Here is a 13722-nt window from a genome sequence, read left to right as displayed (position 1 = left end):
ACTGGTAGTCATTTGCAGAATACCACCAAGTGTCTATAGTTCGCGCACAGATTTTTTGTATCAACAGCATTGAGCCCCGTGCTATTGCTTCTTTCTAAAAAAGTTAATTTCCCTGAGAGGGTTTATCCTTTTTGTCAGGGGCCCGTGTGTTTGCCATAGAAACTAATCTATATGTCAACCAGTCTGAATGGAACTGAACAAAAAGAGCCATTAGTATTATCTATTTATCTACGTTCAAATATCTATTTGCCTCAGCCGAAAGAAGCACCTTAAAAAGATTCATGTCAGACACGGTGTCTCCAGCTGAAAAGATAGTGTACTCTTAGTTATATGTCTGCTGACTCTCGTTGTAGATGCACGTGGGGATGGCAAGACGGAGCTTCTTATTAGATGAACACCCCTGCGTGCAAGATTTGGATGACGTGTTAGTATCCTATCCAGTGGGTATTACTAAAAGAAAATAGAGTACATAACGAAAGCTCTATAACTTCAGTTGCAAACATCTGAATGTATTGCAGCCGACATTTAAGAAAGAAAAAGAGATAGGGCTGGATGATTAGTTATGAGAGAACTAGTAAGCAGAGAGCTTGACAAGAGGCAGCTATCTAGATAAAATATGAATGGACATAATTTCCCGGTTAGATTATCTGTTAATACATTTTTTTGTATATCTAGCGACATATATATTAATGCCAGTGAATGCAAAAAATGGGTCCGACGGAATTGCGGGATGGTTTAGATAAGAACTTCTTTTTATCGCTGTGATAGAAACGACATTGCCTATATACAGGAGGAGCTCCATTAAGGAAATGTTTGTATAAAGATATTCAAATGGTGGTAATGCAGACTCATAAAGGGGAGAAAACACATGAAGCTCGCGTCTCTCAGCAAGAAATGGTGAAACCTTAGTTTGCAGGGAAAGTCTGGCGTTCTTATCCTAGGTGGCTGAGAGATGACATAAAGAACTACGACATTTGCTGGATTCTAAACAACTAGACTGTGAACTTTATCGCAAAGGAGTGCAAGAAGAAAGACTATGTGCGAGTGTATCTAGTTAATGTGGATGGATTAAGAAGCAAACACCAGCCTCCTCTTACATCGCAGCTTTGGGATGATGTGGAATACAGCGGCATGTGCCTAGTAGGCAGTGACTGGAATCAAAATGAAACTACATCAAACGCCAATTAGATTGAAGTGAAATGCATGAAAAAAGACTTAAGAAAGAGTTCTTCGTGCATAGCCTCAAACAGGGGCAACAATAGCCTAACCTTAAGACAATGTGTTCACAGTAATGGTCAATGAACGAAAAAAAGGGTATTGAGATATAAAAGAAAATAGTTGCTTCAGTACTAATATAGTTCGGTATAGGACGATGAAGGAAATTAAATAAGGAGACTAAGTTAAACGGCCTGCCTGCAACAAGAATCTGAGTTCTCAAAGTCTGATTATTTCGTGTTGTACCTGATCACATTTTCCCAAGGGATCTCGTTATTAAGTCCCTGTTTAAAGGTTATCTAAAACAAAAATCCAATAGACTATGCGTCTTTTTCTGATTTCATCGTTTAGAGTCTTTAATGATATCCCAGTTTTTTCTAATATAAGCCATCTAATTTAATCAGCCATATGACCCTTCTCCAAGTAATGTTTCACCAAGGGGGCAGGTAATTTAGATGTGCAAATCGCTGATCAATGTTCAGTAAGACGAGTCACAAGGGGACATGCTGTTTCACCTACATAGCATACGTTTCAGGGACAAAGCAAAAGGTAGACTACATTTTTTGTTTTGCAATGAGTGAACTTCTTTGCTTTTATAGTAAATCCATTATAAATAAAGTTGTCTCCCTCTATTACTGTTACACAGGCTTTACATTGCGTGCATTTGAAAGTTCCTGTGATGAATGCATTGCCATTAATCATTTTTTGTACAAAATGACTGCCTGTCTTAAATCGGGACCTCACCACGATAGCTTTGATGTTATTATCACGATGATGGGCAAAGAGAGGTTTAGGAAGTGTCAGTTCTAGCACAGAATTACTATTCAAAATATGCCAGTTGTAATTGATAATTTGTATAACCTTCTGATTCTTGGTGGAATGTTTAGTCACGCACAATAGTTGTGAGACAGGTTGACGTGTTTGTTAATGTAAAAAAGAATCTCTTTCATAGAATCTCGCTTTTTTGTATGATTCTCTCACTAGACGATGGTGATGTCCTCTTGCGAGGAATAGCCTTTTAGCCTTAATCTCTTTTGCTTGAATGTCAAAATCTTGTAGATTATAACAGTTTCTCTGCAATCTAAGAAATTGCCTGAAAGGAATACTTTGTTTTTGTGCATGCAGACAATAACTCTCATAATGTAACGAGGTGTTTTCAGCTGTTAGCTTGACAAATAAATATGATATCAAGGAACTCTACTCGTGATGTACTCGTGTAAGCTGTAAATTTCAAATTAGAGTCACAAAGATTCAACCATTCTAGAAATTCAATTAGTTGACGGTATGTATCCGTCCAAATAAAAAAAATATCATCAATATATCGTGACCAATGTGTCACGGATTCCAAGAAAGGTGCAATTTCATTGAGTCTATTCTTTGTTTCAAGTAGGGCCATCTAAATGTTAGCTGTTGAAGGAGCAACTGATGCTCCCATGCTAACTCTTTTTGTTTGTTTAAATAACACTTGGCCAAATTCAAAGGTGTTCTCAGAAAAGACAATTTCTAAACATTTTAGTAGAACAATATATGGACATTCAATATGTTGTATTTCTATGAACCAGTCAGTGGCTTTCAGAGCTTGTGTTTGGGGTATATTACTATACAAGGATTCGATAGCTAAGGTTATACTAGTAAGTTGTTGTTAGGATTGCAGGCTAGACCTTCAACCTTATTGATAATGTTCCTGGTATCTTTGCTATACGATGTGGTCTCGGGTTTGTGTGGCCGTAAACAGCTGTCAATGTATTTTGACATGCGTTCAGTACTGGATCCTATAGTTGTTACAATAGGACGATACAGGGCATTAGATGTACTGTTATGTACTTTAGGAATTCAGTATATCCTTGCCATCTGAGGATTGGTGGCATTGAGAAAATCTAATTATTTATCGCATATATCTCCTGCTTGTAACAATTCTGTAGTAAGACATTTTATTATTTTGATTCCTTTTGTTGTAGAGTCTGAAGAAATTTTAGTATAGTGTAACAAGTCATTAAGTAGAGCCAACATGGTAGTTTCATATTGTTGTGTGTCTAGTCTAGTACTAGAATGCATCCCCCTGTGTCACAGTTTTTGAGAGTTATGGATTTCTTTTTTATATTTTCCAAAGCTTCAAACTCCTCAATGTTAAGCTTAATATTGTAATAGGACCCTGGAATCTGACGTGTGGCTTTCTCTAGGCGGTTCATTACAGCGTGTTAAAAACAATCACTTTGGGCCTAATTGTTCTAATGTAGGTGTGAACTTGGAGGGTAAAAATGAACCTGAATGGTTGGTGGACACATGATGTTGATCAGGAATTTATACAAAGACTTTTTTGAGGTATATTTTACGAGAAAAAAAGGTAGTATGTCTTGTTATAGCTCAAACATATTAGTTTTAGTGTGGGGTGCGACTGATGATCCTTTGGCCAATACCAACATAGTTGATGAATTTAGAGAGGTGGAGGATTAATTGAAAGTAGGTATTAGTTTCTCTGCCTCCAATATCTGTTGTTCCATTAACTATTTTTGTAATATTATTTCTACATCAACTCTATCTTTGAAGCAATATATACAAAATAATTGTTTGACTGAAATAGTTCATTGAGAGATATGTATTCGAATCAGAGGCGCAACTAGAGACAAATTTCGGGGGGGCCCAAAAAGAATTTCGGGGGGGGGGGGCTGAACCTTTAATCAGTAGGCAGAGTGGAGCTGCAGGGCCTCCAACAAGGGGTGAAACAACAGCAAGGCCTAATTAACATTCAAATGGTCTTTTAAAGACCTGTGAAACGTTCGGGTGTGGCTATGTGTGTGCCCGGGATCTGTCTCATCCCGGGCTGCCACACACGACGGGGGGGCTGAAGCCCGGTGAGTCCAATGGGTGTTGCGCGCCTGATTCAAATAGAGCATATGTCATGTCTTTCATTATGTTTTTAATTGTAGCCATGTAATATTACAGGCATGATGCATCATAAACTTTTAGATAATTTGTACTAATAAAATGTATGCATTGTTTATAAGTGATCACTTAGCCTTTTTTAGGTCGAGCATAGCAGCAATGCGCATGCGCTGCTTGCTCTGCTAGGCATGCTGTAGTAGAGTATGCTGTGGAAGCCTCGCTTACTCTCCTCCCATAGTTTTCATTGGATGATATCATTATCCTTGGTAAATGTTAGCTTCTGATTGATTATGAGTAAGACTCCCAGTTATCTGTTTTTACATATTTTTATAGATAAATACAGGCAGAAGACAATGTTTCCTGTCTGTGTTTAGCAGAAAAATACAGAAAATGTTGCCTTGTGTGAGTGACTTTCGCCACTGTGTTTCACGTATTCCAATCAAACATCTGATCAGAGAGACAGCACATGGAGTTAAAAAACAGGATGGGATTTCCTTAAACGTAGGAATATGTCAACATATATTTGTACATATTTCTAATCTTTACATGTGGGTGTAGTGTAATGCTAAATTGGCTGCTTAACTTGCTAAAATGCAACAGGCATTAAAGTATGAGAGCATATTTATCAGTTAAATAAATGTGGAAATACGCCATGTTACGACTCCATTTATTATTAAAACAGAAAATAATTATGGATAAATACCAATAAGATTGCCGAAGAATAAATATGGATAAATAAGGACGGAAATGTCGAAAAAATAAATACCATAAAACCGGAAGCACTAATTATGAGGCTCGTTAGTCCCTCCTTGTTACTGTATTGTCGCCGTTTGTTACCTCCCATGAGGACTGGATCTTTTACTTGTGGCATTCCACAGTCTCCTTCAAAAGTCAGTAAGCACTTTTTTATTTAATGATCTTCCCTATTCCACCCGTGACATCTCAGCAGGCCCTCTGGTTTTACTAATGTATATATTTAAATTATAGCATGTCCACTTTAACTATAGCAAACGCTCTTATTTATTTATTTTATTAATGGTGCAGGCCGCTTTTGTTTGTGCCGAGCAAGGGGGGCACAACGCGCAGCACTGGGAGGCATGCCAAACACGCAGCTCTGCTATTTCCACTCCCCCACTGAAAAAGGAAAAAAAAAACATTTGCAATTTAATAGGACTCGCATTTACGCCTGTTCAAGCTATTGGCATTGTAAATGACAATGCCTTTTATTTATGTTTTAAAAACCAAAACATAAATGAAAGGCACTGTCATTTACAATGCCAATAACTCAAACTTGCATCACTGCAAGACCTATTGCATTGCAAATGCTTGTTAGTATCATGTTGCAATTATGTCATATAATACAAATTAGAACATTAACTGCCTAGGGATTTGTTATTCACTATTATAATTATCTTCCTCTCCATGGATGTGTCCCGTGACAAACCTACTTCCAAATTCAGATCCCGACACCCACCTCTAACAAGTCAGAGGTTTGCTTCTAGCTCCTCAACCAGACGTTCTTGTGCACCATGTATACTTCAGAATGAACTGAGCAACTAAATACAAATAATTTTCAAAGACAGCTTTAGAAAGTTGTAGCACCAAGCAATCTGTGTTGTTGCCAGGACCAGCCTGTGTCTCATTTCAGGTTGCCACCATCATTGACTCATTGGGTGCATAACGAGAGACATCAGGCCTTTTGGATGCACAATCAAATTGCGCAACTGTTTTAGCGTCAGATTTAAAATAAGCAATTTACTTTGTGAATGGTATTGTCGTAGACCCAGAGGATTCACCACAGATGCCCAAACAACACTGTAGCAGCCTGCTTCAGACTGCAATATTTGTGCGTGTGTCATAATTTCCACCATAGTGTGGAAGTCCTTATGGGCCTGCCCACTTATCATCATCCATTAAACTTTGGTACCACATGCTCGCACATATCAAAGGATTATAGAAACCTGCTCAAATTGCTTTGCGCGCTGGAAGCTTTCAGCCATTCTCAGATGAATGCTCTTTCTGACAGAATGCACTCTTGCATGCTGTGTACTTGCTGTCAGTTTGCTGTACATGGTTGGACTGTCAGAGTCACGAATGGCTGGTGGGACTCACATGCTCCCAAGCTCCAAAGCATGATCTATTTAGACAATCACCATGTAAACACACTTGCCAATTTCCTCCTTTTGTCGGAAAAGTGCTTGAAGTGCCTTTGTAAGAAGCTGAATATTGTCAGCAGGAAGTGTTCAACATCTCCTGCCCAGTGCAATGTTTTGAGAACCCGAATCTCCCCTCTAAGAAAAAGAAAAGAAGAGATGTCTGTGAACGGATCCTTCTGACTAGTTATGGATATTTGCTCCATGGCATTTCCCGTTTGCTGAACAATAACACAACTCTTTTCACACCAACAAGTCCTTCACTGTATGGCCTGACACAGGGCCACCGCTGAGGTGTTTCGCCTCAAACTCTGCAGGAGAAGTGTGACGGCCAACTCCATGCTAAGTATACCAAATTACCTATGTCCAGTCTCGCATACCAGTAAGGCAGCCACAGTGGTTCTGTATTGACTAAAATAAACCACAGACTAGAGGTATGTGCCATTGTCCATGCCATTGGAAAAGTGATGATGTCTTATAGCGTGAGAGGAGCCATGGGTTAGACGCAAAGCTCAAGTTGCCCTATGTCAGGTGAGGGTAGCTTCATATGTTCTAGCATTCCATTGCATTCTGGTATGAGCAGTCTTTGTTTTCACCTCTTAAAATACAAAACTTCAAATAACAGAAAATAGAGCACAGTGAAAACCAATCCTGGGCCTGGTTGGGTTCGATGCAGTTGACATGGAACAACTTTATTACCATAAACTGCTCCTTGTTGGTTTTTTTTTGATGTTCTAAAGCAGAATATGATGGTTGAGGAAGAACAGGGATAACAACTTGATAGTGGGGCAGGACAGATACCACGACTAAGAGGACTACGTCTATTTCCTTAGAGCTTTCTGAAACAGTGATCTTGGAGTCTCGTGGCTTTGCGTTTAAAGTAGTACAAGCGGTCATGCTAGATTTGGAGGTGAAATTGCTCAACAACCTATTCTAAGAGGTATTGTTATGCATTGTTAGTAGCCTTGTTTAATTAAAAATGTATACACAATAGATACATACATAGATGGGTCAGCTGTCTTCATCCATTGGTCTGTTAACCTGTCATTCCCCGTTTGCCTCTGCCCACAACAGCGTACAGCACGTGGCAGTGGGCTAGTCCACTTCAGTGGTTGGTTCTCTTGCACTGTGAATGATGGCATTTTGTCAAATCAGATGTGCACACCTATTTAAAACGAAGTTGACCTCAGTGACAGGGCTGGTGGCCAATCGCTTCCTTTGCCAATGCTTTTTTCCCCCATTGTTCTCTAGCCCTTTTTAGTCATCCATGTGTGCTTAAACTATATCTTCAAGTTCAAGTAAAAAAAAAAGCGCAATAGTACCTTGTCTTTGCCCCAGAAAGTTGGTAAGCAATCGGCAGTACTTTACGTGGCATTAACTTGTAGTGATAACGTTTTCTTAAAGGGAGCCCGGGGTCTGAAAAAACACAGATCGTATGGGAACATGTAATAAAAAAATGGTTACAACCCACGGGTAATTGGTTGCTCTAGAGACACATAATCACTTATTTTAATTCGAGTTTTATAAAGTTACTTTTAGACTGTGCACCTATTTTATGTTTGCTCCTCGCAATAGAAGTTTAAACTTTCCTGAGACTCAGCAGACACAAAAGTGCCTGTTTCTATAAACACGTGCTTGGAGGCGAGCCTTCTGTGTGTTTTCAAAGCAGCCCCGCGCGCTTCTTTCACTCACGGCAAAGCGGAAGGGGTGTCTGTGACTCTTGCGATGGCCTAAGTGTCGAACATCAAGGTTTCTAGTCTGTGCAGTGACGTTACACCTCATCGGGATGTTGCGGTGGACAGTGCAGCAGGTGCAGTCACACCTGGGCATGGGAGTGCGATGAGCCCTCTGCGCTCCAACTATTTATTGCCCCGTATAGCGTCTCTGCGCCTCGACGCCTCTGCCTGTCGAAGGGCTGGGAGGGAGCACGAACAGCGGTGTCTGACTAGGCTGAGGGGGTAATGCAGGCCCCTGCAGCCTCTGCAGCTCAGGGGAGCCCCGTCCTCACGGGGCCATGGTTCAGCCTAAGGCCTAGAAGTGTCTGTGAGATATGGTTGTCTCACGGCCCCCTCGCCGCATTCTTCAGGGTGGAAGAGCGTTAAACCTCTGCCGCTGTCTGACCCCGGTTGAAGCCGTCTCTGCCAGTGGACAGGTCGCAGTGTACCTCTGACGCTGTGTCTGGGTTCGTGTGAACAGCCCGGTGCCTTGGCCTGTCCCGGGCCGCGGAGCAGAGGAAGGAAGTCCAGGGAGGCCGGCGCATCCTGTGCGGCTCAGCGGGAGCGGCCGCAGCTCATCTGGCACCAGAGACTTAGAGCTGCGGGCACCTCGGTATCAGCCGCAGGCACCCGGATAAACCCTTGATTAAAAGGGGCGGGCATCGCGCAGCTTGCACAGAGACAGTAGACAGGCGACCCCTCTCCGGTGGCCGGGACACAGGGGAGCGGAGAGACGCGAGGCTGTGACCGGGCGGCGTTGCGGTACCCACCCTTGTCGCCGCTGCCCTGGCACTCCGATCCGGGACAGAGCTGATGAGAAACCATGACCGGCGGCTCCCTCGCCCCTCTCTCTCGAGCCCATGGACCGGTCGGGGAGAGGCCGCGCTCTGGTGCACCGAGGTAAGGCCGGGGGATGCTCGGGACTGTCTCTAACAGGATAGGTGCGGGGTTCTGGCATTTCCTGTGGGGATGGAGCCTTGCGGGCTGCACTCAGATCCAGGGGGCTGCCCCACCCACCCCCAAGAGGGCCTCTGCCCGTGTGATGAGCGCTGAAACCGGAGGGATTCAAGATACCACCGCAGGCGCTGGTTCTACCCCTCCCCACCGCTCTGACCTACTGGCCTACACTACGAGGCTCGGCGGCGCTAGACAGGCAGCATACACCCTGTACAGAGAGCGTTGCCTGTGTACCCTACTGCGAGAATACAAGCAAGTTAAGGATCCTGCAAACTGTGCGCTCCCAGCCTGCCTGCGCCTGCTTCATTCACCTGCGTGCCTTTTTCCTACTTACATCATGTGATTCTCTGCCTGCCTCTAGTGAGGAAATTATTAGCTGTGGAACCTGGTGAATTTGGGCTTCAACCCCAACCTTCAAATTATATTGAGTTATCCTGGGCAAATCATGTTATCTTCCTGGGCTACGTCATTTGGGAAAAGATTTATTTTAAACCCATGATTAAGAACATGGAGCATAAACAGCTTATCACTCTGTGGTCAAAATAACTTCTGAAGTAATTTGCTATTTTAGTAGGTTTTTTTTTTTCCCCTAGTGATAATCTGTGCTGTTCCCTTCCATCCTATTTTAGCTACACCTTTAGAAGAATTTCGTAGACAAGGTATGTGATTGTGCCAGTGAAAACTCAAAAGTTAAATACAGAGAAAAAGAAAAAATAGAGAGGCGAGATTTAAAAATTAGAGACAAACGCATTTGCGCACAGAGTAAAAGACAGGCACAGAACTGTTCACAGTAGCAGGCAGGGCCGGTCCTAGGGTTCATGGGGCCCTGGGCAGAATAGGAAAATGCGAGGCCCCTATAATTTGCATACGAGTTAACTTAACAGGAAGTGACATTGTTAGAGCGCGCAGGCCACCCGGGTCACCAAAGCTTACTTACGCATACACGTGCTGGGCCCTGACATGTAATAATTCTATAATACCACACTAATCACTTATGGCGAACCGGGTGATGAGGGTTTCTTTTCCTCTTGCGCGCTTCTAAGAGTATTTTGGTTTTGTTTCACCTCTGCCTACCATGTACCTGACTTACCACAGGCACAAATACTGTGACGGACCTGGAGCTAGATAAGAAAAGTAGACAAATCCTAAACCAATTGTGACTAAATAACAGTATAACTTATACAAACTTTATATAATGACCACAGACACCTGAGGGAAGCTCAAAGTTTTATGTAGAAATTCGAAAGAAGCATAACACGTCAATAAGCAATAGAAAACATAACACGTCACACACCAAAATCGTGAAAATCAAGTAACTAAGAATTAGAGCTGGAACCATTTAGTATATGGGAAAACTAAGGGGGAAAAATTAGGTTACAACTAGTCACTGTCACTTGTGCTATGACACTGGATACGAATGGGACCTAGAACATGTACCAAAAACTATTCTTGCTAGATTCACAGCAAACCAACTAAAGGGGGAGGAAAAATAGGAACACACTAATAAATTGACAGTTTAATGATTTCCTAAAGGGAAGGGAAAGATATGGAACAATTCTAATTAAACACCTTTATAACCAGCTTTCAAATGCAGTTTAAGTAAATCATAGACGAGAGAAATTCATAGCATGTAAAGAGAGAGAAAGAGAGAGAGAGGCACAAACCCACAGGCAGATATTTACCTAATTCAGAGAGAAGACTAACCCTGGCCTCGGGTCAGTTGAAAAGACGGGACAAGGACCCTCAGGTAAGAATGCCAGAAAACGAGCAGGTACAGCTCGCGGCAGTACGGACAGGATACCCCTCAGGATCTGGGACCAGGACTGGGTTCACCAAGGCGCGACCAACACCCACAGCTTTCCAGAAGTAACGCCTGCGTATACTTCTTCCCGCAAGGATTCAGCCGGATAACCCGATTGGATTTACGTATCCCCAGCAAAGTGCTTCGCCAGCACTTAGGATTATTTCCACCCCTTTGGAGCTTGTGGAAAAATATGGACAGAGTGCTCCGCAGCACTTCTCAAGTGAGCACCTATAGAGATCGTAGGGTCAGTGACAGGTCTGCTACTCGGACAAGTCGGACAATTTCCCTAAGCCAGACTAGGATAATTATACAATTTTGGGGACCCTCAGACCACCCACCAATGTAGCAAGTGACAGTTTCTCCTGTTATGATTGGTCAGGAGAGGTGGTGCGGACAGTACCACCTCCAAAATTCACCGTTCCCACCATAAATTTTAATATCTCAGGCCCGCCCCCCAGGTTCACGTTCCCATCCATGGAATACAATGAAGAATAAGAGTTCGCAAGGCATTGCAACAATGTTCATAGATTCTCAAGGTGAGTTGTATCTTTCGAGTTGGTTTCTCAGGCGCATTTGGCTTCGGGAGCCAGCTGGCTGGTTTCAGCTTCTGCGCAGTAGAGAGGTTCTCCCGTCACGTGCCAGTGCCCTGCAGAGCCTCAATCATGGCTCCACTCCCGACTCCCCAGCCCCAGAGACGTGGTACATGAAAAGTAAGCGGAAACAAATTAATATCATACACAAAAATGATCACACTGTATACCATGATAGATTTTAACCCACCCTTACTTTATAGTGGCTATAAGATTAGAGTTTAGTGCAAAAGACAGATAGGCAAAAAAAAACAGCAGAAGCAAGCAGAGAGCGTGATGAGAGACAAGCGGCCATATTTGCAACAGTGCGCATGTGCTATAAAATCCCTCCAGAATGCGGGTGCGTCACATCACATGGTTATGACCGACGCATGCGCAGACTGGTTTTCGGCAAAGCAGCCGTTTCTGTTAGTGCAAGCTTCGTAAAGATGAAGAAAACACATATGCGAGCCTCTCGGGGACACCCGCGTGTAGGGGAAAACGCTGAATAAAGGACGAACAGTTTGATTAATATGATTATACGTAGGCGAGGTTCCTGCATGGGGCAAGCCGCATTAGGGGCAAGTTCTTGCCTCATCAATCCCCTCTTTGATGATATTTACTATCATCACCACAAGGAATCAGATGCCAACTTTTCATTCTTTCATGTCATGCATTTCAATTTCAACAAACTTATTATTCAGTTTTCTTGCAGCTTCTTTATTAGAGTGGTTAATTTTCGCCTTTTTGTATATTTCATGCTTTAACTCGTCTAATTCTAATTCGTCAACGTTTCTTTTCACTCCCCTCTGATGCACAGTGTACGTCTGCTTGCGTCTCTGGCACTTGCAACAGATGAAAATGATCAATATTACTACACCTACTATAGCCATTGGCATCAGGATTTTCCACAGAAGATTTCTACCTAGGTTAGTAAACCAACTACCTATGGAGGAAATACCTCCCGTAAATCTGGTCCAGGCACTGTCAACCTCCAATGGTTTGAGTTCTTTTCCCAAATCAGTTATGTTCCTTACATATTGCTTTAATTGTATACTCTTATCTGGAATGTAAGTGCAACAATGTTGTGCCTTCAACATTCTACAGACTCCGCCCTCTTTTGCTAAAAGGGTGTCAAGAGCAAGACGGTTTTGCAAAACCATTGATCTGATCGCAACCAATTCGGTATTGATCATCAGGAATCCACCAGCAGTGTCAGTTGATAACCGGTCCACTACTGTAGACAATTTGTAGATTTTGTGAGTGTTCAGAATTACCCCCATTCCAGGTATCAGTGCACTGAAAACATCACCTATAATTTCGCCTATACTTTCACGCCTACTACGCACTAAGCCATTAGTCTCGTCATTGCTTCCAGCTGCATTGTTCACATGGTATATTTTCGGAAAGACAATGCCAAAATAGCAGCTTCCATACCAGTGATCCGGTAATTTGAAATAAGCCTTGTTCCCACATATATAATATATTCCGGGAAACACAGGCTCTGACCCATTTTTGAATCCCCAACCGCCAATTATCTTGTAATTATGTTCACACTCGCTGGAACCAATGAATACATTGTTATAATACTCTGTTCTCTCCCTATGTATGCACAGTTTTCCTTTCCGTTCAAAATCCAACAACAAGGCAGGACTAGCTTCGCTCTGCGAGGTGTTATCCATGTGCTCAGCCCACCTAGGAATTCTGCCTTTCTCCTCACTTGCCTTCCTTGATAGCTTTTCTCTCCGTTTCTCTGCCATCTTTATAAACATCTTTTCCTGCTCTTGCAGAGAACAGGTCAGATTAGCTTGTTTCGCTTCATCTAAATCTATGTTACCTATAGTCAGAAAGTATTCTCCCATGTAATTAGTGACATCACTAGTTGTAGTTACACGGTTCAAGTTCCTTCTAATAGGAAGTTCTGAAAATACGACGTCAACGTCAGAATAGTAGTACTGTAAAGTGTTCCTATAAAATAAACTAGCTAACACACTACAAGAGATTCCATAGGTCAAAGGTAAATGGTGGTAGGTCACGCCTTCAGCCACCGAGGTTGGTAGCATCATGCAGACATAACAGTCTTCTATTTCCATAGCTTCTACATAATGCACTAACAAGTTAGCGAAAACATTTAATTGCGTCCTGTTTCGTAATGTTCTGTAATGTAATACATCCTCATCTGATGCTTCTAATTTGGGTCGCTTGTTTGTCAGTGAAACTAGTTTGTCGCGTCTTGCTAAACTACGTGGAGTCTCTACAGTCTGGGAATCTTCTACGCCTGGTAGTTCAGGTTCAGTAGGGGAAAAATTCGGGTCTCTATTTATCATAAAAGGTAGAAGAACTGATAGTCCTATCCATATTACTATTAGTATTGCTATACTACAACAGCATATCTTACAACACAATTTAAGACACCCACATCTGGA

The 13722-nt window shown here is 42.4% G+C and overlaps 1 protein-coding gene across 4 annotated transcripts in view; it reads left to right on the top strand.

The window, feature by feature from the left end:
- HECW2 (HECT, C2 and WW domain containing E3 ubiquitin protein ligase 2) overlaps nucleotides 1-13722 on the top strand; it is a 1269905-nt gene that overhangs the window by 427292 nt on the left and 828891 nt on the right. Inside the window, exon 1 of one of the 4 annotated variants that reach the window (XM_086955410.1) lies at nucleotides 8522-8866. The exons of the other annotated variants lie outside the window; for them this stretch is intronic. Within the exon in view, the coding sequence (XP_086811536.1) occupies nucleotides 8827-8866 (40 nt within the window). The 5' untranslated portion in view covers nucleotides 8522-8826. Of the gene's footprint in view, nucleotides 1-8521; nucleotides 8867-13722 lie in introns of those variants that run through there. 4 annotated transcript variants of the gene reach the window in all.

This window comes from Lissotriton vulgaris, chromosome 2_1, assembly GCF_964263255.1.
Source record: "Lissotriton vulgaris chromosome 2_1, aLisVul1.2, whole genome shotgun sequence".
In the NCBI taxonomy this organism is placed as follows: domain Eukaryota; kingdom Metazoa; phylum Chordata; class Amphibia; order Caudata; family Salamandridae; genus Lissotriton; species Lissotriton vulgaris.
The sequence above is the reverse complement of the archived record's forward strand: the minus strand, read 5'-3'. Positions and strand labels throughout refer to the sequence as shown.